The following is a 25,941-nucleotide window of genomic DNA, read 5'->3' as shown; positions in this document are numbered from 1 at the left end:
CATGTCTCTAAATAATGGAGAGTTAGGAGAGAGATGGCAGTGGAGACGGGCAGAGATTACTGCGTTAGTCCAGGTAAGCAAGGAGGAAGATCGCTCAGAACTGCCTTGTCCACAGAGCTGGGCTTGCGGGGGTTTCACTGCCACTTCTTTCTTCCATATCGTTTCCCTTGATTTGTCATTTGTGCACAAGTCAAAACAGACTGTTCCCTGGCTGGGGATGTTGTGAATTTGCGTGACGGTGGTTGCAGCCTTTTCTTTTTCTTTTCAGCTTTTCCATGTAATCCCAAAGATTTCTGTCTTTGTGTCCTTCCAAACGCAGGTGGTGCTTCCCACCTTTATCCTGGAGAAACGGTCTTTGCTGGAGATGTATGCAGATTTTATGGCACACCCAGACCTACTGCTGGCCATCACCGCTGGGGCCACACCAGAGGAGAGAGTCATCTGCTTCGTGGAGTATTATCTCACAGCCTTTCATGAGGGCCGCAAGGGCGCGTTGGCCAAGAAGCCCTACAACCCCATCATAGGCGAGACGTTTCACTGCTCCTGGGAGGTTCCCAAGGACAAGGTCAAGCCTAAGAGGACTGCTCCCCACTCTCCTGCTGGCTGTCATGAACACCCGACGGCCGATGACCCTTCCAAAAGCTACAAACTAAGGTTTGTGGCTGAGCAAGTGTCTCATCACCCACCCATCTCCTGCTTCTACTGTGAGTGCAAGGAGAAGAGACTGTGCGTCAACACTCACGTATGGACCAAAAGCAAGTTCATGGGCATGTCCGTGGGGGTCTCTATGATAGGGGAAGGTAAGCCATGTCTTATGTTGGAGTTTGGCTCTTACACAGTGACATTTCCATACCTGGTAGATGACTGATAATTTTGTGTGTGGAGTATTTTTTGTTTTTAACTGGTTTTGGAATTAGAGCGTGGGTGGTAAAGGGGATGGGTTTTGTTATTTTGGGACAAGATCTGGTAATTTCGCAGTGGGGCCAAGGTGATGGACTCTGGGCCTGACAGCCGCCTACCTGGGCCTTCCCACCTGGATCTTCTCATGCCATTTTTTTTTTTTTTTTTGTCAGCATTGCGTGAATATAGTAGCTGGCCTCCAAATCTGTGAAAACACATTTTTATTCATTCTCACCAGTGTTCTGGCTCACAGACAATGAGGATAATCATGCTGCCTATTCAAAAATCTGCTCATAAAAATTCCCAAGACAAATCTTTTGACTCTATGCTAGAAATCTGAAGCAAGAACATAGTATAATCACGCCACTGGTGGATCACACATTCTTAATTTTAGCAAGAAGCTGTGAATGAAGTGTATTCATTGTTTGAAGAAACCTATAATAATCCTTGTTAAATTCAAGCATCTGTGTTACTGGTTCTTCAACTTTTTTTGAGTCACAAATCTCTTCGAGGCTCTAAGGCTGTGATTCTCTTCCTAGAAAAAGAGAATCTAACTCAGAATTTTTCTTTGAGTTTCAGAGAGTACATGGCTCTTTAGAAGCCCTTCCAAAACCCCATGAGATAAGAGCACCTTTCATTCACTCAGCACATTTTTATTGAGAACCTACTAGATGCGTGACATTGCCTTAGGAGCTGTGGTTATTTGAGTAAACAAAGCAGCCCAAAAAAGATCTGTTCTTAGGAGGTTTCCGTTCTCCTCCTTTCTCATGGGGAAACGAAACACATAAGTAAACGTAATCGATTGTGTGGTAAGCTGAAGGACGGTAAGTGTTGTAGAGAAACATAAGGCAGGTAGGAGTGCGGGGACGACCAGGGAGAGGGCGGTTGAGCTTTCAGATGAGCTGGCCAGTGGGAAGGCCTCGCTAAGGTGATAATTTGAGCAAAGACCCAAAGGGGGCAGAGCGGGGCAAGGCAAGCCTTATAGATCCCTGGGAAATGTCCTTGGCACGTGATGCAGATGGGAAGCCCATGTGGCTGGAGGAGCAGGTGGTGGTGGTGGCCAGAGCACGTAGGACCTCGTGGGCTATTGCTAGAGACGCTGGCTCTTACAGTGAGGGAGCCGTGAAGCCACCGGTGCTTTTGAGCTGGAGAGTACCAGGCTGAAACTCAGAGTCTAGCAAGACTGCTCCAGCCATTTGTTGAAAACAGACCCTGGCAGGGGCAACAGTGAAAGCAAGAAGACCAGGGAGGAGGTCGTGAGAATCATTAAGCAGGTGCTGATGGCGGTTGGAGCAGGTGGAAAATGGTAGGGGAAGTAAAAGTAGTGGCGTAGTGAGGATCTGGATGGGATGTGGACCCTGAGAGAAAGGCTTGCTAAGGTTTGGTCCTGAGCACTTAGAAGGATGGACTAGCCATTAACTGAGATGCGGAGACTCAGGGCTGGGTGTTGGGCTACTTTGGACGGAGAGTATGGGAGCTCAGGGGGGTTGTTAGAGTTGAGTCATGGAAGGGAGTGCTAGAGAGGGCAATTGTGTGTGCAAGCTGGAGTTTCATAGGGAAATGAAATAGTTAAGGCCTTGACACTGATGACTGCTGAGTGAGCACTGACTTCTGCAGCCCACAAGGTGAGCAAACAGCCGAGAGGACTAAGGAGGAGTGGCCAGTGAAGTAGACTGAACAGAACGGGAGAAGGTGCTCCCTGTGAGGTGAGTGAAGATGGGCTTCACAGTGCGACAGAGGCCAGCCGCATTGCATGATGCTGGTTAATTCCAGTAAGACGAGAACTGAGACGTGATCATTGATTTTGGATCCTGGAGGTCACTCGTGACCCTGACAGCAGTTGTCAGTGGAGGAGCACTAGTGAAAATCTGACTAAAGTTGAGAGAAAAGGGAGGAGGGGAATTGGGGGCTGTACCTGTAGGCAGTTCTTCCTGACTTAGGGTTTGCGTGCAGTGCTACTATTTAGAAAAAACCCACTCTTGGGTTCCACCTCTGTGTTAGCTTTAGCCCCCAAAGTGTCATCCCTCTTGCATAGATAAGACAGCATTTCCACAGTGCCCAGACACACTCAGCATTTGTGTCCAGCCTTCCTGGGGGTCTTTCTTGCACACAGGTCTAGTAATCACACCTTCCTCTTAAGGATCAATCAGAATCTAGAAGTTCGCCAATGAGACATTCATCGATTTGTGTAGGAGGTCAGGGACACACCTGTCACCAGGATGATCTTGGCCCATCCAGTTTAGGCCTTTTCCACAATTCAGATGGGGGGGTTGTATGTGTGGGGGAAAGATGAATACATCTATCTTTAGATAAACCTCACTAATAAAGAGATTATCCCCCCTCAGGTTCTCTGCTGTGAGAGTGCAGCATTGCAACTATTTTCCAATTCGAAAAATTCCAATTTGGCCGGGCGCTGTGGCTCATGCCTGTAATCCCAGCACTTTGGGAGGCCAAGGCGGGTGGATCACCTGAGGTCTGACTTTTCCTGCTGTTGGAAAGGGGAGAGCAATGCCAGAAGTGGTCTGTCATCGTCGTCTTCTTTCTCTTCCTCCTCCTCCTCTTCTTCTTCTTCTTTTGAGACAGAGTCTCATTCTGTCATCAGGCTAGAGTGCAGTGGCATGATATCAGCTCACTGCAACCTCTGCCTCCTGGGTTCAAGCAATGGTCTTGCCTCAGCCTCCTGAGTAGCTGGTACTATAGGTGCATGCCACCATGCCCAGCTAATTTTTGTATTTTTAGTAGAGATGGGGTTTCACTGTGTTGGCTAGGCTGGTCTCAAACTTCTGACCTCATGATCTACCTACCTCGGCCTCCCAAAGTGCTGGGATTACAGGCATGAAGCCAGTGCTCTCTCTTCTTAAAGGGGAGTTGTTACCGGTGATGACTGAACCATGAAATCTTGTAGCTGAAAGGGCGTTTGTCCACCATATGCTCCAGATTTCCAGCTGTGCTGTTGAGAATCCCAGGCTCCTTGGAGGGGCACAGGGAGACGAGGCTTGTGCTCTTCCAAGTCCACTCCAGCCTGAGCATCTCCATCTGTCCTTAACCTATTCACCAGATGGACTTCCCTATACAAGGTTATTTCCAAAAAAGTTCAGCTACTTCAGAATGCTGAGCAGGCCTCGGATGAGTCCAGCTATCCTCATTTCACAGATGAGGAGCCCGAGAGAGGCAGCTTGCCCAGGGACCCATGCGTAATTCACAGTCATATCCATCCTGCCCTCCGCACAAGCCAGTGAAGGGGGTGCAGGGTAGGTGCTGGGGTCGCATTGAGTCAGGGCCATTTCCCAACTCATCTCTAACCTGTGGATGGGATACCAGAATCTCAGGCGGTTCAGGCAGCCTCCTGAGTTCGCAAGCACGGGAAGAACCGAGGAGCAGGGGTGAGCAGCAGGCAGTGGGCCAGGGAAGGGGACCTGGTCAAGGGGGTTAGAGCCTTGCAAGGACACAGCCGGGGCTGCTGATTCAAGTGTGCTTCTGGAGGGGCAGGGCTAGAGGAGTGACAGGTGATTCCTCACCGGCCTCTTTTCTGACCCCAGTGACTGCTTGTGCTCCTGCACTCTGCCTTCTCCCTGGCTAAGCGACAGGGAGCTACCACTGTGCAGCACTGTTTGGGTTAAACCCTTCCCCGGCAGGTTTCAAAAGTGCACCTCAGCCTGGGCTGGGGACCTCTTAAAGTTGCATGAGCTAGGAGCACAGGTTAGAATACCTGGGCAGCAATTCCTATTGAAAGCACGGAGAAGATTGCTAAGGACTCCCCTGTGGGAGGTTTATGTTCATATTGATTTTTATAGTTGGGTTTGTAATAAGCAATGGGAGCGACATTCATCTTGATTTTGACTTATCTGGGGCTCTGTGTTTTCATAGGTTGCTTAAGGCTTGCCTCATGCTATGAGGTTTATATTGGTAAAAAAATCTTTTCCTCTTCTTAAAAACAAAAATTGGTATTCAGGTGACTCATCTCATTCTCTTTAATTTTATTCCTTTTTCTAAATTTCCCACATAATAAATATTTTGAAGATGAAATATGTTTGTTTGCTAGAGGAGGCAGAGAAGGCGGTTCACACTTTGTATTTATGCCCCGTATGCAAAATGATTCCTACACGTTTTCTACAGATAGTATTTTAAACATGTTTACCTCCTTATCTGTAACAGTGGTGGCTCGAATAAATCTGTCATTTACCCATTCCCTCATCCATTCATCCATTTATTTGTGAAGTGATTGGCACGGTCTTTGATGCCAGAGATGCAGCAGAGGCCACAGCACACAGGATCCCTGCCCCCAGGAGCTCGTGCTCCAACAGGAGGGTCAGAGAGAAGACAAGAGGCTTGCGTGAAGTCCTCAGTGTGACGGATGGTGATTGACACTAAGAGACAAAGTAGGAAGGAGATGAGAGTGAAGTTAGGGCGGGGAGGTTGCAGTTTTCAATACGTGGACCTTGGCAAGGCAGAGCAGCTGAGGAAAGGCTTCCTGTTTCGGAAGGGGTCTTCCAGGCAAAAACCAGCAAGTGGTAAGGCCTCCAGGTGGGAATGTGCAGCTGGGGTGTGGCGAGGACAGCCAGGGGCCCCCTGTGGCTGCAGCAGAGTAAGTGGGTGACCAGGAAGAGGGAGATAAGGCCAGAGAGGAGAGGCCACATTCTGGGATCTGATTTGGGGGCCCTGCAAGGACCTTGCCTTTTGCTGTGAGATGAGAGTTCCTAGAGGGTAGATGTGATTTCAGCAGCGTCACTGTGTTGGCTGAGTGAAGAATAGACTGAAGGCAAAAGTGGAGAGGGCCCGGTGCAAAGGTAGAAGCAGAGAGGCAAGTTGTTTCTTATTTATCTTCTTCCCTCCTACATCACACAGACACACGCACACGTGCACACACACGTGCGTGTGAATCTGTGCCTAGAGTGTGTGCTTGGTGAATCTAATGTCATTTGTCTGGGGATTTCCCTGCACTCCGCAGAAGTGCTCGCTGCTGCTTGTCAAGACATGGGAAAGCCAGATTCTTAAACTGAAGTATAGGGTGGATGCCTCCCCAGTCTGTGAGCCCTTAATTCTTGCCATTAGACACATACATGGTACGTTTTGAAAAGGTAAAGATTTGCAAATCCATTTTTAGTGGTTTAGGGAATTCTTCACAAAAACACAACCTCTCCCTTTGGGATCCTTCTTTCTCTACAAAATAGTCACTGCTCCCCTCTCCCCGACCACCAGTGGTGGGCTGCGATGAGGATGTGGGTGTGCAGCGGTATCACGCGCTGATTGTTTTAAAGCTGGTTATTCTCCCTTCCCCACACAATGCGTTCACCCTTCCCTTCTTCCCTCTGCTTCCTGTACCCTCGTCCAGCCTGTCTCCATCTGATGTCTCCGCCCCTTTCACTTAAGCCACCCATCAGCAGGGTGCCCCTCATCCCAGCACAGCCCATGGGCTCCTTTCATTGCCTCTGCAGCTGAACTTGAGAGAGTGATGAGGTCCTTTTAGGCCTCTGTCCTCTGAACTAACCAGTATCTGTACTGTTTCTTACTGTTGGACGTTGAAGACTATCCGTGTCTCCACAGGGTAGGCCTGTGGGGTCTCAGATTGTGGCTCCTCTGTTCCTGATAAGCAGCAGGTGGGGGCTGGGGCCCTTGATTCACTTTCCCCAGCCCAGCTGCAATGCTGTGAGTGAGAAGACACGGAACACCCCCTCCTGAAGCCCTCAGGTGCAGCCTTCAGAGGAAGCAGAATTAGAATTTGTTGCTCTCACTTTTTCTTTTTTTGTGTTTTTAGTAGAGATGGGGTTTCTCCATGTTGGTCAGGCTGGTCTCAAACTCCCGACCTCAGGTGATCCACCCACCTCGGCCTCCCAAAGTGCTGGGATTATAGGCGTGAGCCACCGCGCCTGGCTTCGCTCTCACTTTTTCTACTTGCTTGAAAATTCCACTCAGGACTTCTCAATAGTGTGCTGATTTCAGAAGGAAGGTTCTGGAGAGAGACTGTGGGAGGTCTCTCCTGGGCATTGGCTACTCACCTGATGTTCTCCTGCTGTTCGTGGGCCTGGGCAGGGCTGGGAGACCCTGGCTCAGTCTCGTGAGGCCTTACGTTGGCCTAAGTCGTTTCAGTAGCCTCATCCCCGTATCTTCTGTATTAATGAAATGCATCCTCTGTAACACAGGATCTGATTTTTCACACAAACTATTTCTAAGAATCTCCAAACTTCAAAGCAGAAGGTTCTGGCTTCTGTACTCAGAGCTCCTTTGAGTGGGGGAAGGCCGGAGGGGGGTGTATTTTCCTTTCTCGCTCCTATTTCCTGCCCATCGCATGAATTTGTTGACTGGGATTACATAACGCTTTTTCCATCTTCTCGGTATAAAAATGAGATCTTGCATGCGTCCCCTGGAAACTGCGAATGTAAATACGGGGAGCCCCTCTCTTAGACCATTGCCTTTAGGCTGCGGCATATTTGGCTGTAATGAAATGCAATTATGAAGTGCCTCGTTATGCCCTGAATTCACTCAGGTTGAACCCAGAGACTGCACCCCTTTCCCCGCTACTCTCGTTTCTATTGCTCTGACAGCGAGAGCCGTTGTCACTCAGTCAGCCTAAGGCTTCGTCCCTGGGAAAGTGTAGGCTGCCCACCCCTCCCAACCCCGTGCCCCTGGGGAGCTGAGGGTGTTCAGCTGCACTTTGCAGCCCACTGCCCTCAAAATGCCCGAATCAATGCCTGGTGCATGGCACAGGCTCTTAATCGAGTCTGTGGGGAAAGACAGTTAATTGTAGTGAGAGGAAGTGACATGAGGGCCACGGGGCTGTGAGTGCCGATGCTGCTGGCTCTGCAGAGCCCCTTCTGTGACTCTGCTTTCCAGAATGGATGTCCCAGCCGAATATCTTGGTTCCTTAGATTGAGATGGGGCGCAGGATTATTTTAAGTCTGTCAGTTTGAAAATCTTAATGCTTTGCCTTTATGCTTATTGGTGAATCAATATGTGGAATTTCAAATGAAGATCTCCCAGCCTGAGGACTAACTGTGCATGGAAGGATCGATTATTTGATTTTTTTTGTTTTTTTTTAGCTTCTCTTAGCTATTAGGCCAAAGGAAGAAGTAACTTATATGTGTGATCCCATTTTAAGTCTAATTTTAATATAGTCTTTTATTCATATTAAGGAGAGGTTTTTTTGATGTGACCCTGAAAAGAAGAGTGAGTACTAGGAAGGCATAGTCGTGGGTGATTTAATGAGTGAGCTCACATTTATCGTTTTTCAGAAAACGCCAAAGGAATGCGGTCTTGCTTCAAATCAGTCTAGCTCTGAGGCTCACAGACCTCCCCCAGGACTGGGGGCACATTTTGCCTTGATTTGGAAGAGATCTTTCTAAAGACAAATGGGAGGAGGATGCAATCTCTTATGCAAAGCATTACATTAGAAAGAGTCCGCCCTGTGCCCCTGCCATCCCTCACAGGCACAGCCCATTAGAAGATGCTGTACTTCCCTCTTTATCGCCAGGTGGCGATACCCATACAGAGGGGGCTTTAAAGAATGGGGAGTAATAAAGACATAAAACCGTCAGGGTTTTGGCCGTGTACCCTGCTGCAGTGCTGTTAGCTGAGTTTAGAATCGCCTTCTCCATCTTAACCACAGCTGTGGGAGGTACAGATACCATTATCTGTGCATCACAGATGAGGAAACTGAGGCACAGAAGTGAAGATTGCCAAGCTGGTGAGTGACAGAGGATTGGAATGATCCTCTAAGATTTCATTCAGGCCTTAAAAAACCTGTGGCATATTCTCCATGAAAAAACACTGTGAAGGAAATCTCAGTGTTACAATCCTACCTTGCAAAGTTTGTATTTGTGAGTGAGCCCAGGAACAGCAGCCAGCCAAGTTTGTGGCTGTCATGTATTCCCAGTCTGTAGAGGTTTCTTGCTAGACATGCAAGCGGCAGGAGTCCCCAAAGTGTCGAAGTTAAGGACATGCAGGGTGACCCACAAAATAGGAATGCAGTAGACATCAGGGGTGAGGTTATGGTGCCAGGGAGACACATTGCTCGCCTGGAATGATTTTGCTACCAAGCAGAGATGCTCCTTGACTTATGATTGGGTTATGTTCCAATAAGCCCATCCGAAGGTGAAAATATCCTAAGTTGAAACTACATGTAATATATCTAGCCTAGCAGCCATCCTTGCTTAGCCCAGCCTACCTGAAATGTGCTCAGAACCCTTACAAGAGTCTGCAGTTGGGCAGAATCATCCAGCAGCACAGCACGCTGGAGAGGGTGGAATGTGTCCTAGAACATTTGCGTTGCTGTAAAGGAATACCTGAAAGAAAAGAGGTTCATTTGACTCACAGTTCAGCAGGCTGTACCAAAAGCATGGCGCTAGCATCTGCTTCTGATGACGGCCTAAGGCTGCATCCGCTCATGGTGGAAGGAGAAGGGGAACCCGTGTGTGGGGGTCACACAGCAAGAGCAGAGGCAAGGCGGAGGAGGTGCCAGGCTCTTTCCTGTTTTGTTGTTGTTGTTTTGAGACAGGGTCTTACTCTGTCATCCAGGCTGGAGTGCAGTGACGTGATCACAGCTCACTGCAGCCTCGACCTCCCGGGCTCAAGCGATCCTCCCATCTTAGCCTCCCAAGGGACTACAGGTGCTCACCACCATGCCCAGCTAATTTTTTAGTTTTAAATTTTTTGTAGAGGTGAGGTTTCATCATGTTCCCCAGGCTGGTCTCAAACTCCTGGGCTTAAGCCATTCTTCTACCTCCACCTCCCAAAGTGCTGGGATTACAGTAGTGAGCCACTGCACCAGGCAGTTCTTTTTGACAACTAGCTCTTAGGGGAGCTCTTGCAAGAACTACTAATGGGAGAACTCACTCATTGCTGCTAGATGACCATAATTCATTAATGAGAGATCCCTCTCCATGACTTAAACCCCTCTCACTAGGCCCCACCCCCAATACTGGGGATCAAACTCAACCTGGGGTTTGGAGGGGGTCAAATATTGAAACTATATAGCAGGTTGTTTACACTCACTTTGAGAGGCAGAGGCAGCAGGATCACTTGAGCCCAAGAGTTCAAGACCAGCTTGGGTAACATAGAGAGCTCTCGTCTCTACAAATAATTTTATTGTATTTTATTATTGAGACGGAGTTTCGCTCTTGTTACCCAGGCTGGAGTGCAATGGCTCGATCTCGGCTCACTGCAACCTCCACCTCCTGGGTTCAGGCAATTCTCTTGCCTCAGCCTCCTGAGAAGCTGGGATTACAGGCACACGCCACCATGCCCAGCTAATTTTTTTTGTATTTTTAGTAGAGATGGGGTTTCACCATGTTGACATGGATGGTCTCGATCTCTTGACCTCGTGATCCACCCGCCTCGGCCTCCCAAAGTGCTGGGATTACAGGCTTGAGCCACCGCGCCCGGCAATAATTTTATTTTTTTAATTAGCTGGGCATGGTGGCTTGTGCTTGGAGTCCCAGCTTTTCAGGAGGATTGCTTGAGTCCAGGAGGTCAAGGCTGCAGCGAGCCATGATTGTGCCACTGTACTTCAGCCTGAGTGACTGAGACCCTGTCTTCAAAAGAGAGAAAGAGCCTCGTTGCTGTTGCCTGGCATGACAAGAGTGCCATCCCACATACCACTAGCCTGGGAAAAAAACAAAATTCAAAGCACGGTTTCTATTGATCACTTCTTGCTTTGGCACCATTGTAAGGTCAAAACGTTGTAAGTTGAACCATGGTAAATTGGGGGCTATCTGTAGTCCATTAGTGCTGTGGGGAGCGTGGCATTGGACCTTCTCCTCTGGGGCCCTGAAGACATGAATGGCAGCCTTCTCTACAGAGTCTGGAGGCCTCTCTCAGCTGCCACAGTCTCCAGGTCTGTGAGGATACAGCTGGCATCCAAGGAACCAGGGTCTTGGGAGATTAAACTTGAGGAGAGAGGGATATTCGAGGTGACCTCTCTCTTTCCCACTTTCCCTGGTTGTTGGTCAGGAAGAACCAAGTGCTGGTCTGTGTTTGGCATTGGCTGCAGTTTTCCACCTGCTTTGGGCTGTCTTCTCAACCCAATGCGAACCAGACACAAAGGTAGGCTTTGAACAAAAAACAGTGTCCGACTTGGCCATTCTCCTCCAAGTGTCTTGATCAGAAACTTTCGGGATTGAAACACCAATGTCTAATTCTCCTCAAAACACAATGCTCCTCTCTTCACTGCCTGGATAGGGCAGGGCCTCCAGAGTCATCTGGGATGCTCTTCTCTCTAAAATGCAGGAGGAGGAATGAGTGACAGAGTGAGAGCAAGATGTAGCCTGGGGGTTTACTTTTAGGAAGATGGGTTTAGTTAAGAGCTCCAGCAAGTTGGAGCAGAGAAGAGGGGAGAAGACCCATCTGTTCTGATAGCCAGTGTATTTGGTGTAGTGGACTTTTGCCGTTTGTCGATTTGTATTAAATGTATTCAATTATGTTCCCAGCCAGAGAGAGAGAGAGAGAGAGGATGTAAATGCAATTGTGATATCTGCCCTCCAGTCCAGCCCACATCATCTGCTTCTCCTGGGTGTCTCAGCACCTGCATGTGTCACATGTCTGAGGATCCCTCCACACTGGGAGGGACTGAGGCCCATAAACACATGCCAGCATGTCAAGTTGGGTTTTCAGAACCAGCCAAGTATTTCATGGGTTGAGAAAACGGACTTTAATGGACTTAGCTAAGAGCTGAGAGTGATGTTGCTGGTCTGGACAAGCCTAGTGTGTCCTAAATACTGTAGTGCATGGGCAATTAAAGGAATTCTCCAGGGCAAATGGAACTATAGCTGGACACATCTTAGTATTGACTTCAGAAACTAAGAGCAATCATGACTCCTTTGTACAAATTAACCCCATCTCTCCTCAGACTCCCCTGGCAAGCTCATCTATACTAATACACCCCCCACCCCTCCTTCTCTCTCTTCCCCTCCCCCTCGTTTCCTCACTTTCTCTCTCCTAGGCAAATTCTAGCTCTAAGTGATTTAGATGAGTGCTGGCCTAAGAGGGAAGCACCAAATGGCTGAGTTACTTAACCTCTCTTAAAAATTTGTTTCCTCATTCTTATTAAAACGATTACCATTGCCAAATAGTAGCTGTGAGCTGAAGAGGATAGTTGTTGTGGAGCTCCCAGGAGTGTCTGGCAGGCAGAAAGTGCTGTCATGTGGGAGCCATCGACCCCACTCTTCACTCTTTCCAGTGGAGGACTGGAAGCCCGGAAAGGTGCCATCACTGACCGCCTGTGGTCCTCTAGCCTCCTAAGGCTCAGAGCAGCCCTAGAGCGAGGTCGGGGGTGAGCCGGAGTGGAGCTGGGAATGTGTGTCTCCAGGAGCCAAGTCCCAGAGTGTTGGGTGGGAGACTGAGAGGTACCTTATGGAGATGTGATCTTAGACAGCTGTAGTGCTGGGTCTCAGGGCCTCTACCAGCCTGTACAGGGCGTCTGTACACAACACTACAGCACTCCTAGGTGCTTCTGTATTCTGGGGGTGGTCTTTGAGGACTTGATGACAACTGTGGCCCTGTTCCCTAGAAAAATGGACAAACCCACCTAAGTCTGCCTTGCTTCAAGAGGAATAGGGCCTTTCCCACTTTGGGTTCTAGGTTGGAATATCCTTCCTCTGGTGGGTGGGCAGTGAGGGTTAGATTCCCGCTCTTGGTAGGTGTCTTTCCCAAGGTTGCTGACAGCAGCTGTACTGCCTGATTTCTCTATTTTTGTGAGAACCCCTGAGGTTGTCTCTGTAGCGCTCAGGATAAAGGCAGAACTCCTTAATTTTAGAAGTTTCAAAGACAAGGTCTGGCCCCCTGCTGAGTTGGTTGTCCTCCATACCTATACACACCATCTCTCTTCTGCATGTGGGTCCTCTTCCCAGCGTCTTCACACTTACCAGGCTCCTTCCTACCCCAGAGCCTTTGTACATGCTCTTCCCCCCTGCCCAGAACACTCTTCCTTCCCCTGTTCATTTTCTTAGGGAAACCTTTTCTTACCAGGTCAGTCTCTCCTTTTGGAGGCCTCCATTGTGCTGGCCACCTTGCCCTCCTACCTTTATCCCTGTTACTATTTTGTGTTCACTGGTGATTAGTGACCACCTTTCTGTTCTGCTCCCTGAGGGCAGAAAGTGGGTCTGTCTTGTTCACTGCTGTATTCTCAGTCCTTTGCACACAGTAGAGCCCACGGTGAACAAGCAGCTCACCTCTGCAGAGGTGGGAGACGTGATGTCTGTGCAGGAGGCTCTGTGGTTTCCCGTCTTCATTTCTTCTGATCCCCAGTGCCCTCTTCGCGTGTTTGCGAGCCTGACTCTCCCTCCTCTCTCCCTGGAGGTGTGCTGAGGCTCCTGGAACACGGGGAGGAGTACGTGTTCACCCTGCCTAGTGCCTACGCCCGGTCCATTCTCACCATCCCGTGGGTGGAGCTCGGAGGAAAAGTCAGCATCAACTGTGCCAAGACTGGGTACTCAGCGACGGTGACATTCCACACAAAGCCTTTCTATGGAGGGAAAGTCCACAGGTGGGTACTGACTGGAGCGGCTCTGGCTTTGTCTTAACATGAAGCCCTCAGTTTCCTTTCACCATTAGAAGACTGAGTTTCAGTGATGGGATGAGTTGAAAATCAAGATAAAGCTGTTAAGGTCTTTTCCAGGACATGCCTCTTCCCTACCTCACATGCAGTTTTTTGGGGTCCTCTCCACTCTAAACTTCAGGTGAAATTTTTGGTGATGCATTTGCAGAACACACACCAGAGAATAAAAGCACTTCTGTTGGTTGGGATAAACTCTCCCTTCTGAAGCCATAGTTTGTTGCTTTGCTCTGAAGTGATTCAATCTATGAACCCGACATAGCCAGACAGCCCCCATTTCACATTAGTCGGCGACACTATCCTCACCTCTGTGTCATGCATCCATGAGGTCAGGATCATTTCTTTCTTTTGAGAAACTGGGAAATCCCAAGTCAAAGAAATCAAAGGAGAGGTCTGCCCTTTGAAGAAGCACAAAATGGTTTTTATTGCTCCAGCTATAAAAAAAGTCCTCTTTCAGCACAGACTACTGCGTAAGCAAGATACACTGTATGAACAAGCTTCCGTCTTTGCCCTTCTTCTTGGAAAGCATTATTCTGCATGGCATTACTGTGAGGGTCTCAGAGCCTTGGGGGCACCTGGAGCCAGCACACGCCGGCTCGTAAGAGCTGATTTTTGTGTACTTCACGTTCAGTGCTGTCATGTGGGTAGCTGGAATCAGCCATGATGGCCACCACAGAAACTGGCAAGTGCTACACTTCAGGTGTTCTCCCTTCTCGAGATCCATGTTAAACATTGACCAGCACGCCATTGATACCTTTCCATTGTGCAGCCCAGAAGATGTTCACACCTGCCTGTGAGCCTCTGCCTTGCTACCTAAGAAATGTGACTGTTTTTAGGCTCAAGGAGAAAACCTCCCAGTGTGTTTGAAAACTCTAAATTCAGCCTGAGCTGGGCCTTAAGGAAATCGGGAGCTTAGATCCTACACGTGGCTGCTTTGGGGCAGGTGTCTCCATTTCTGCTGTGTTCCTTCAGCTGCACAAAAAGCTCAATGAGGGAGAGGGAGCTGGGAGTCTGCTTTCACTTGGAATTCCCACAGGCAAGGCAGGTGAAAAGGGTCACAAATCTCCACAAAGGCCCTTTAAGAGAGAGGCTGAGGTCATTCCTCAGAGCCACTGCTGTGAGTAGGAAGGTACTGATTGGGACAGAGACTCTTGGTTTGCTCAGCCTTCAATCGGGCTGTGCGGATGCCGGAGTGGACGTTTCCCTCCTTTGCCAGCATAAGCTCTGCTGGGATAATGGGCAGCCATGTTTGACCCCATACAAAATGGACCTGATTTAAGGATTTTAAAGCTCACGCTACACTCTTACAGTCTTTTTAGGGTTAAAATGTAGTATTATCAGATGCTATTTTGGAGAAGAGATAGTATATTCTAGTTTGTTTTTCTTTTTTAAAACTATTTTTGCATGAGTTATTGTGGTATAAGGTGGTGTCTGGTTACATGAGTAGGTTCTTGAGCGGTGATTTATGAGATTTTGGTGCACCTGTAATCCGAGCTGTAGATACTGGACCATATTTATAGTCTTTTATCCCCATCCCCTGCCCACTTACTTGGTTTTTCTTTAATTGCCTGATTTTCATCCCAGTGATATCTTATGCAATATAACTATTGTGTGTTTATCACAATTAAGAAATTAGCATTGCTCTATTGACTAATCTATATACTGTATTCACAGTCACTGGTTTTTCCAATGATGCTTTCTTTTGCTGTTCAAGGATATTAGATCATCTTTTCAGAGTCAGTCTTTGAGCCAGGCTGCAAAAACAATCCTTCCCATTCCTGATTTTTTAAAAAATCTCTAGAGATGGCTACACCTGTCGAAGTCTCTGTTTTTATCATCTTGCAAAGTGTGTTCATTTGACTCATTAATTCAGGGTTACCGCGGAAGTGAAGCACAATCCAACAAACACCATTGTTTGTAAGGCCCATGGGGAATGGAACGGTACTTTAGAGTTCACCTACAGCAATGGAGAAACCAAAGTCATCGACACAACGACACTGCCAGTGTATCCCAAGAAGATCAGACCTCTCGAGAAGCAGGGGCCCATGGAGTCCAGGTGAGAACCGGGCTGTGTCCTCCTCTCCAGCTTAGTCATGCTGGGCACTTATCCAAGGGACAGAGAAGAAAAAAGATTTTGCAAGCTTAGGACTGGAAAGAGCCAGGAATCACATTCTCCTGGCTTCTTGTGTGTCACTTAAGGAACAGAACCTTTCAGCTTTTGGTTAAGTCACTCTGCAGTCACGGGGTGGGGTGTGAGGACAGACGTCAGCAGACTTTCACTGCTTGTTTTGCAAACGTTTGTCAACTCAACTGATCTGTTGCTTAATTGTAACGGTAAATACAGAGAGTTTGTAGTAATCAAAGAACTGCACAGTGAATCAATGAGATACTAATTTTTTCTTGCCAGATTAGCAGTGTTATTTTTAAAAAGTCAGTGCTGGGAAAGGTGTAGTAAAATTGACACTCTATACCCTGTCCTTCTAGTACAAGTGTGCAGTTCAGGTGCATAGATCAGTAGCTTTCTTTTTTTTTTATTTTTTGAGACCGAGTTTCGCTCTTGTTACCCAGGCTGGAATTCAATGGCATGATCTCAGCTCACTGCAACCTCCACCTCCTGGGTTCAGGCAATTCTCATGCCTCAGCCTTCCGAGTAGCTGGGATTACAGGCACGCACCACCGTGCCCAGCTAATTTTTTGTATTTTTAGTAGATACGGTGTTTCACCATGTTGACCAGGATGGCTTGATCTCTTGACCTCGTGATCCACCCACCTTGGCCTCCCAAAGTGCTGGGATTACAGGCTTGAGCCACCGCACCCGGCCAGATCAGTAGCTTTCAATTCATGAATCCACTTCAATCTCACATTCTACTTCTAAGAATCTGTTCTCAGGGCAAATTCTTAAATTCAGAAAAAGAAAACTAAGCAACAAAAGAAAGATTAAATCACCTGTCTAATATTTGGAAAATGGTTAAGCAAATTATGAAGCATCCATTCAATTTGCCTATCGGTGGCTATGGTGTGAATATAATGCAGTCACTTAATGTGATGTTTATGCAGGCACAGAGGCAGAATCTCCTTGGAATATGCCAGTTTTTTTTTTTTGTTTTTTGTTTTTAAAGACAGTGTCTTGCTCTGTCACCCAGTTTGGAGTGCAGTGGCACGATCTTGGCTCACTGCAACCTCCGCCTCCCAGGTTCAAGCAGTTCTCTGCCTCAGCCTCCTGAGGTGGGATTACAGATGCCCACCACCAAGCCCAGCTAATTTTTGTATTTTTAGTAGAGATGAGGTTTCACCATCTTGGGCAGGCTAGTCTTGAACTCCTCCCTCATGGTCCACCTACCTCCGCCTCCCAAAGTGTTGGGATTAGAGGCGTGAGCCACCATGACTAGCTGCCATTTTTTTTTTTTCAAACATAGGACATCAGCAAACTATGGCCTGTGGGCCAAATCCAACCTCAGGCAGATTTTGTAAATAAAGATTTATTGGAACACAGCCATGATCATTCGTTTACATGTGGCTTACAGCCGCCTTCCTGGTACAATGGCTGAGTTAAGTAGTTGCAACCAAGACCATATGGCCTGCAAAGCCAAAAATGTTTACTCTTTGGCTCTTTACAGAAAATGTTTGCCAACCCTTGCTCGAATCTAAAAGCGTACACTCTTTAGAAATATGATGTAGGGGTAAAATGAAATTACAAATGATTTGTGAAAGGGTCACTATTACTACAAGAGTTTGTAACCAAATAGAAACAGTTCTTACACATGAAAACAAAGCAGGGATACCACAGTGTGTATAAATAATTATATGAATAACTGGGCTTAATAAAAACAGCTTCAGTATCCCTAGAACCTCTGCTTGTTAATCAGTCTATTTGAGGACAGTGAGCAGAACCTTCTCTGTGTCTAACTGGAGGCGTGGGCTCTTACCAGTTAGTGTCTTTTTCAGCCCATCCTGTTGGGCCGCAGTAGCAGGACAAGGAAAAGGCTGCAGTGAGGAAGGAAGCCCATCCGCTTGCCCACACTGCCTCCGATGAAGCATTTGCAGAATGAGGAGCGCTGTGGTTCACATTGTGACATGGTTGTTTTTGATCTGGCTACTGAGAACAAAACCATGATCACCTGCTTCTTTTCTTTGACGGATAGCAGGGTAGTTGAGCTACTCCCTATTAAGACCCTTTGTGGCTTGTTAGCCTGTGGGAACTCAGAACTCAGCTTAGAGCAGGGGTGGAGTCTGTTGCCAGAGTAAGAGAAGATGCTACCTCTTTTTGACTACTTCTATAGGTTGTACTGAAATGCAGAACAAGCTCCAGCAGCCCCTTTATCTGTGATTTTGCTTTCTTTGGTTTCAGTTACCTGTAGTCAGCCACCATCTGAAAAGACGACAGTATTTTCAGAGAGAGATCACATTCACATAACTCTTATTATGGTATATTGGTACAATTGTTCTACTTTATTAATCTGTTACTATGCCTAATTTATAAATTAAATGACATCCTAGGTAGGTATAGGAGGAAACATAGTATATGTAGGTTTGGTACTATATGTGGCTTTAGGCATCCACTGGGGGTCTCCGAATGCATCCATGGGTAAAGGGGGACTGCTGTATAGAGAAACTGAGCCCACTCATCCTTGTTCTCTGCAGAGGAAACAGCCTTGAGGAGCAGAGTGGCTGGTCCAAGACTCCTTGGCTGCTCAGAGCAGTTGTGTTCATCCTCCCAGCCAGGCCTGCCAGGCCTTCCCTGCAGAGGCAAAGGAAAGGACCATGTGCGCTAGGTGGCCCAGTAGTTAGCACAGTGTCTTAGCTCTCACAGTGCTGCCAGCCCATGGTGAGCCTGAAGTCCCCAGCTAAAATTCCTGGAAGGGAACTCAGTCCCATTAGGGGTAGAATGAAGGTAACTCTGTGGTCTTTGGTTTTCCCATACCTGTAAGTCTGCTCGCGAGGCCCAGAACTTGGTCTGAGCAGGAGCCCTGCCTTGGCCAGAGCCCTCGGGCCCAGTGGCTTCAAGCAGAGCCGGCATCCAGAGATGCCAGTCCGGCTCTGCCTCAGCCACTTGCCCGCCCTCAGCTATGTTGCCTTCCCCTCCTCAGAGCAGGCACCCCTCGGCTTCCTTTGGCTTTTCTCACTGAATGGCTCCCAACCCTCCCTGCCCTGGAGACTCCTTTTTCTTTTAGCTTGGTGCTCAGAGCCTTCTCCACTCCCTTCTCCTGTCCCCTCCCGGGTAACTCTCCTGGTCGGGTCCCTATTCATGTAGGGCAGAGATCTTCGTTTGTAGTTCTGGTCCCATCACCATGTCTCTGGTTTTGGGGTCTCTGCCCTCTAAACTTGGGGCCACCATCTTATGATGGAACATACCATGGACTGTGAGAGAACCCCCCTGACCCCGGCTGTCCTGGTGCCCAGCCCCACCCTCAGCGTGAGGTGTGTGTTGAGGGTGTGTGATGCGGACTGTGGTTTCACTCAGCACCCACCCCTCGCCTAGCTGTACTGTTTGGGTGAGTCTTTCCTCTTAGATCAATTATCAGGGTCCAGTGGAAAGAGCAGGCCGGCTTCTCTCAGTACCAGCAGTTGACTTGCTGTAAAATGGGGCCATGGTGTCACTCTCCTTGGGTCTTTGTATGGTGTGATTTAGGCCGGGTCTGGTATTCGGGGGAGTGTGCAGCTGGGCTCTCTTCTGTTGGCATCTGTACCCCTAGGAGTTGCTGCTGGCTGTCCCTAATTCACTGCCAGCCCCATCTGCCCGTCCTCAGCCTGGCCATGCCAGCAGTCAAGCCTTCCTGCTGCTCTGGGCCCCTGCTGGGGAAAGGGCTAAGGACATCTGCTGCAGAGGTGCTCCCTGGCCTGGACCTAATCATGGGCATTCACTTGCGCCCGGTGAAGAGGCCTCATTTTCTAGAAGCCAGGGAGGGCATCTTCACTATCTGGAATTCTGAGTTTCTTGTCTGTGAAGTCCCAACTTCTGATGCATCTAAGTGAGGAAGTGGTCAGGTGGTGGCGTCCTGATTTATCACGGTTCCTTTCCTTTCTCTCTAGACCAGAGTGTGTCTGAATACAGGCTGGTCCCAGGGAGGCCCTGAGGAGGAAAGCTCTGTGTTAAACGCAAGCTGCGTACAAGCTGGTGTTAAACACTAGCTGCTTCCCTTTTCTCTTGTCCCACTGCCAAAGTGCTTATTTTTTGCCAAGTAATCAGCCTTCGTCGATGTAAACCAACCACGTTCCCTTTTTATTTTGCTCATTTCGTGGGGTTTCCTCCTGTCAGGCTAGGGTGGGAAGGTCAAGGTGATCTGATTCTCCAAAGAGCAGCTGGGCTGAGTAGGGGTGGTGAGCCCAGCAGCCTAGCCTCACTCCCTTAAGCTGCCTTCTACAGTGAATGCATGAAGCAGAAAGGTGGCTTTGTGTAGACCTGGGGAAGATGAGAGATCCCTCACTACAAGCATGCACACACAAATACCCACACACCACACATGCATCAGCCTCTAACTCCTAATTCCAGGTTCCCTTTGGAAAAGCAGGTCTTCTTCAGATTTACCAGTGTGGTGACCTTGGGCGAGTCACCTAACCTTATGTGGACCTTACATTTTCTCCTCTGTAACATGGAGATAAGAAACTACCATCTATAATACATCATCAGGTTGCTGTGAGGATGAAATAGGTTTATATACATAACGTGCTTAGAAATACAGTAAATGCCATATGTGCCTTCTATCAGGGTTGGCAGTGGTAGTGGAATGTTTGCTACTACTATTATTAGATTTGATTCCCAGAAACTCCAGGCCCTGAGAAAGGCATGCTGGCTGGTACAAGTGGAGAGTAGAAACAGCATAGAGGCAGGGGTGGGTAGCCGTGGGTTCAAATCCAAGCTCTCGGGGTCTTTGAGGTATCTGGGACGAGCTGCCACAGCGATGGCTGACCTGGATGTCCCTTGCTGCTCTGGCTGCTCCTGGCAGAATTCTGTTAGCTTGCAGCCAGCTGGCCTGGTTGATTCTTCCTCTGCTCCACGTATCCTCAGGAACCTCTGGCGGGAGGTGACCCGATACCTGCGGCTGGGGGACATTGATGCAGCCACCGAGCAGAAGCGGCACCTGGAGGAGAAGCAGCGGGTAGAGGAACGGAAGCGCGAGAACCTCCGGACACCGTGGAAGCCCAAATATTTTATCCAGGAGGTAACTCTGCCACCTGTCAGTCACTGGGCTTTTGCCCAGGAGATAACTTGTTCTGAGAGGGTAGATGGGTTTTTCTTGCTGACCCCCAGACTGGATAAATACCAGGCAGGGGCAGGGTTGGACTGAAGGAGTTTCTTGTTGAACCTCAGACTGGATAAATTCCAGGCAGGGGCAGAGCTGCACTGAGGCAGGTCGGTTCTGGCTGCAGTTTTGGCCAGGCTTCAGGACAGGTTTTCTGCCACAACATTCATGAATCCTTCCAGAGGGCAGAACCCAGTTACTGACACTTCCCCTACGGTATCCCTCTGTCAGAAAAGCACGTCAACCTGCCAGTGAGGGAACGGGATGGGATTGCAGACAGGACACTGTTCTGTTTTTAAAAAGAAAACTATTGGCCGGGCACGATGGCTCACGCCTGTAATCCCAGCACTTTGGGAGGTTGAGGCAGGTAGATCACCTGAGGCCAGCCTAACCAATATGGAGAAACCTCATCTCTACTGAAAATACAGAAATTAGCCGGGCGTGGTGGTACATGCCTGTAATCCCAGCTACTCAGGAGGCTGATACAGGAGAATCGCTTGAACCCGGTAGGTGGAGGTTACAGTAAGCTGAAATTGTGTCACTATACTCCAGCCTGGGCAACAAAAGTGAAACTCAGTCTTAAACAAACAAACAAAAAAACCCCAAAAACATCATGGCCGCTGTTACTTCATCTTTGGTAGCAAACTGTTGTGGGGTCCTCACAGCTCATCTCCACACATGGCTGGGCTGGAGCCCTTGCTGACGAACTGCCTTTCAGAGCTGTGCCTTCTGTGGGCCGCAAGGGCTGGTCATGCTGGGGAAGGCCAGCCCCAGTCCTGTGCCTGTGGTGCTGCTGCTGTCACCTGCAAATGTGACACTGATGACAGGTCACCTGCAAATGTGATCTGGGCAAGTGGCCAGGGCACTGTGTGCCCAGCGGAAGGCCTTATGTGCTTGAAGTTGTTTGAGGAGGGATTGGGAGGCATTCTGAGAACAGAACTGGAAATTGTGAAAATGTAGGAGCCACACTTCTTCAGGGAGGCCCACAGGAAGCCAGCAACATCAGTGAGCAGCCGGCCAGGGAGGGCTGGGGCCGATGCAGCTCACCTCCTGCTGATAACAGATTGTCTAGTTGTTGATGAGGAGCCAGAAATCTGAATTTTTATGAGAAATCTCGTATTTGCATGGTATCTAAGAATTTAAAAAATTTAAATGCCAGGAGCCAATCAAAATGTATCTGTGGGCTTTCCTTAGCCCGGGTGTTGCTACCCTCTGACTTCTGCTACAAGGAGGGATTATTCTTTCTAAGCACAAGGCTGAGAAGTGAGTTAGGGCAACATAGTAGGGAACTGGGGTAGATTCATGGTTAAGAACAGGAAGCCGCCACTGCTCTGTCGAGTCAGGAACCATGGGCTGTGGACTAAAGGCGATTTCAAGGGAAGATGCTGGTTCAGACAGGAAGGCTGCCTGGAAGACTCCACCTTTATGGGTCACTCAGTGGGGACCCTGTGTGGGAGCCCTGCCCAGGTGAGGTAGAACCTCGAAAGATCCTTCTGTGAGGTGGATCCGTTTTCTCGAGTCTGGCTTCTGTGGAAGGTCGTGCATTAGAAAACAACAAAAAACATTCATAGTTCTTCTTCCTGAGTTTAAGAAAAGCCAGTACGTCCATAACAGAAGGGCTGGGGGCATGTAAGGAGTAAGAGTCATCTGAATACCAGCACAGTTACCTTTCAGTATAGCACCTTCTAGTCATAACCAGATGGTATGTATTAGTACCGTTTCAATTCTGGCCTTTCTCTCACTTGATATTTGATTGATGGTGTTTCTTGTGTGTTCTGGTTTGTTTGGGACTACGCCTGCTGGAGAGAGCCTTTGCTGGGTGTTCCCCTCTGGGCTGGGGGTCGGGACTCACCCTGGCCTTGTCTTTTTCCTGGCCATTCATCTGGCTACTCTCCTTTTCTCGTGTCCCGCTGTCAAAGTGCTTTTTTTATTTTGGCAAGCAAGCAGCCTTAATGTAAACCAACCAAGACCCCCTTTTATTTTGCTCATTTCATGGGGTTTCCTCCTGCCATGCCAGGGTAGGAAGGTCAAGATCATCTAGGTCTCCAAAGAGCAGCTTGGCTGAGGAGGGGCAGTGAGCCCAGCAGCCTGGCCTGTGTGTGAGGGATTGGGACAGGGTGGACGTGTAAAATGGCTGCGGTTAACCTTGCTTCCCCTTTTCCCTGTTGAGAGGTCTCCATGTAATAATGCCTCCTTTCTTCTCTTGCAGGGCGATGGCTGGGTATACGTCAATCCCCTCTGGAAGGCACACTGATGAGGTGGAGGTGCAGAGCTGCCCAGTATAGCCCTGCTTTTGTAGGAATAGTAAAGTAGTAGAGTATCAGGGTTTTGTTGGCATTCACTGAGACCTTGTATTAGCATTCAAGACATAACAGAAATTAAATACTAGGAAAAGTGCACCCCCACACTCTGCTAGAGGAATGAACTTATTCAAGAGCCATTTGGGGCGTGTGTGTGTACACACGGTATATGTTCACACGCATGCACTATGTACACATCTGAGTATGATTATACATGTAAATACTGCACTCGCCAAGGTTGAAGTGGTTAATCATGAGCTCCTTTTTATCAATGAAGTTTGAAGTTTTCTATTTTTCACTTTGCCAAAAATGTTTTACACTCACAAAGATATTCTCACTTAGTCAACTCCTGTCAGAATGAAGGTGACCTGGCGTGGCCCAATCACCATCCATATGGGAGAAAGTGGCTCATTCCCGGTAGACGTATGGGTGGCTATCATTTCAAAATTATTGTCATTCTCACCTCCCTCCCCACCTCAGTGTTCTGTCTCTACGCACGCAAGAAAGATAAGCAACTGTTTCCTGCTGGGTGGGGGTTGGAAGGAAGCTGGTAAGGATTTATGCCAGAGCCTTGCAGGATGGAGCACCCCGGGAGAACTCAGAGCCAAGGCCCACCAAGTACTTTTCCACCATCTCTAACGGTCACAGCGCTAGTCATACATTGTTAAGAAGTCGCTTCTTTTACATCAGAAAACCAATCATATAGAGACTTCTTTTATGATGAAAAAGGGCTTTAGAAGTTAAATACACGCATGCACATGCAAATATGCACAACCACAGCCTCAATCTTGTATTTAGTTTGGGGAAAGAGAAGAGAATTTCCTGTGGATTTTTTTTTTTCCTCAAGTGCACCTCTCTGGTTGACCCAAACTCTGCAAGAAAGCACTGTGATTAAAACATACATAACGCCTGCACATGTTCCATGGTTTCAGTTAAAAGTTATCCTTTAGCCTTTACAAACGAGGGCAAAGAAGTGACCAAAATGCAAAGCAAGGGAAAAATGAAATATCTGGTTTTGCTGAATGCCTAATTTATTTTTTACTGTGCCACTCCAACGATATTTATAAAATCCAAATAGCATGAAAGCTTCTCTGTAGTAATACTAATTTTGTGCCTTTTGTCTGCTTTCTTAAGACCAGTTGTTCACACTTTGTAGATATTAGACAAATATATTTCGATTGAATACTTTATCTGTGTCTGTGTTTTATTTTCAGATTCAACATAGCTCTCTAAATGAGCTCAAATTTTCCTAGTTAGATATTTCTAATTATTGATAAGAAAAATATCTCTATCAAAATGGTATTAACACATTTTAAAATCTACGAGATTATCAGTATTTTCTGATCAGTTCATAAGAACATTGAACTCTTACCTAGTGAGTATCGTTTCATGAGCAGAGTCACTGCCAGAAGTCATGATGGAAGCCTGTTTAGGTCCACGTCTTTAAAGCATCTGGGTGAAATAAGTATCTGGAACCATTTTATTTCTGACAGAGAAAGTGGAACAAGTGCCGCTTTGAGAAAAAGAAGAAGAAAACTCAATGAGACTGAAAAGTAATCACCGTGTTGTCAGATTTTCCAGTCTTACTCCAAAGCATAAACCATCTGAGAAGCAAAACATGGAGAAGGCTCACTATTCTTTTGGGGCACGGAGTACATTTAAAACTGTGAAATATTATGTGTGGAGATTTATATAAAACGTATGTGCAACTCCAGGAATAATTATGAATACCCTTGTTCCCACTGCTTAAGCAAAGAAACCTGTTTACCAGTACCTTAAAAGCCACTATTGTGCCCTATACAATTATATCCCTGTCCGTGCCTTCCTGGAGTGACTGTCCCCTTGTGGCTTTGTTGTTTTAGGCTATCCACTGTATATATTTCTAAACAGCGTGATTGCTTTTACCTGTTTTTGGAAAAATGCAATCATACCATAGTTTGCTTATCTGAGCCAATACTTTCTTTCTAGTTCAATCTGTGTTGCTCTATTTGTTCATTTTCTTGCTGAGTTCATATTATGTTTTATTTTTTATTGTGGTAACATATAAATATATCTATATTTATCATTTTAACTGTTTTTTTTTTTTTTTCAGATGAAGTCTCTGTCACCCACGCTGGACAGCGATCTCAGCTCACTGCAACAACTGCCTCCCAGGTTCAAGCGATTCCCTTGCCTCAGCCTCCCGAGTAGTTGGGATTACAGGTGCCCGCCGCATCACCTGTTTAATTTTTGTGTTTTTAGAAGAGACATGGTTTCACCATGTTGGCCAGGCTGGTCTCAAACTCCTGACCACAGGTGATCAGCCCGCCTCAGCCTCCCAAAATGCTGGGATTACAGGCATGAGCCACTGCAGCCGGCCCCATTTTAGCTATTTTTAAGTGTAGCGTTCAGTTGCATTAAAATACATTCATATCATACCATCATCATTACCATCTACCTCCAGAACTTTTCTGTATTCCCCAAATGAAAAACTATACTTATTAAACAATAACTCTCCATTCTTCCTCTCCCCCAATTCCCTGGCAATCACCTTTCTACTTTCTGTCCCTATAGATTTGACTGCTAAGTAATTCATATGACTGAAATTATACAACACTTGTGCTTTTTATTTGTGTCTTTTTCACTTAGCATTATGAGTTCAAGGTTCATCTTGCGGCATTGTATCAATCTCTTATTAAGGGCCGGGTGTGGTGGCTCACACCTGCAGTGGTGAGGACAGGGGAGACACACAGACTGGCTGCAGTTATCCTTGCTTCCCCTTTTCTCTGTTGAGAGGTCTCCGTGTAATAATGTTATGGCATTGTATCAATTTCTTATTAAGGGCCAGGCCTGGTGGTGTGTGCCTGTAATCCCAGCTACCTTGGAGGCTGAGGCAGGAGAATCGCTGGAACCCAGGAGGCGGAGGCTGCAGTGAGCTGAGATCATGCCGCTGCACTCCAGTGTGGGCAACACAGTG

At 47.7% G+C, this 25,941-nt stretch overlaps 1 protein-coding gene across 4 annotated transcripts in view; it reads left to right on the top strand.

Annotated features, from left to right (window-relative positions):
• OSBPL10 (oxysterol binding protein like 10) overlaps nucleotides 1–24,173 on the top strand; it is a 332,750-nt gene extending 308,577 nt beyond the window's left edge. For all 4 annotated transcript variants that reach the window (XM_054246920.2, XM_002759684.7, XM_078354487.1 and 1 more), the window contains 5 exons: nucleotides 320–800; nucleotides 13,189–13,375; nucleotides 15,318–15,500; nucleotides 20,451–20,604; nucleotides 22,895–24,173. In XM_054246920.2, the coding sequence (XP_054102895.2) occupies nucleotides 320–800; nucleotides 13,189–13,375; nucleotides 15,318–15,500; nucleotides 20,451–20,604; nucleotides 22,895–22,939 (1,050 nt within the window). In that variant the 3' untranslated portion in view covers nucleotides 22,940–24,173. The remainder of the gene's footprint in view (nucleotides 1–319; nucleotides 801–13,188; nucleotides 13,376–15,317; nucleotides 15,501–20,450; nucleotides 20,605–22,894) is intronic.
• The last annotated feature ends 1,768 nt before the right edge of the window (nucleotides 24,174–25,941 follow it).

The sequence above is a fragment of the Callithrix jacchus genome, chromosome 17 (assembly GCF_049354715.1).
Source record: "Callithrix jacchus isolate 240 chromosome 17, calJac240_pri, whole genome shotgun sequence".
NCBI classification, from domain to species: domain Eukaryota; kingdom Metazoa; phylum Chordata; class Mammalia; order Primates; family Cebidae; genus Callithrix; species Callithrix jacchus.
This window is presented reverse-complemented; position numbering and strand designations above follow the sequence as displayed.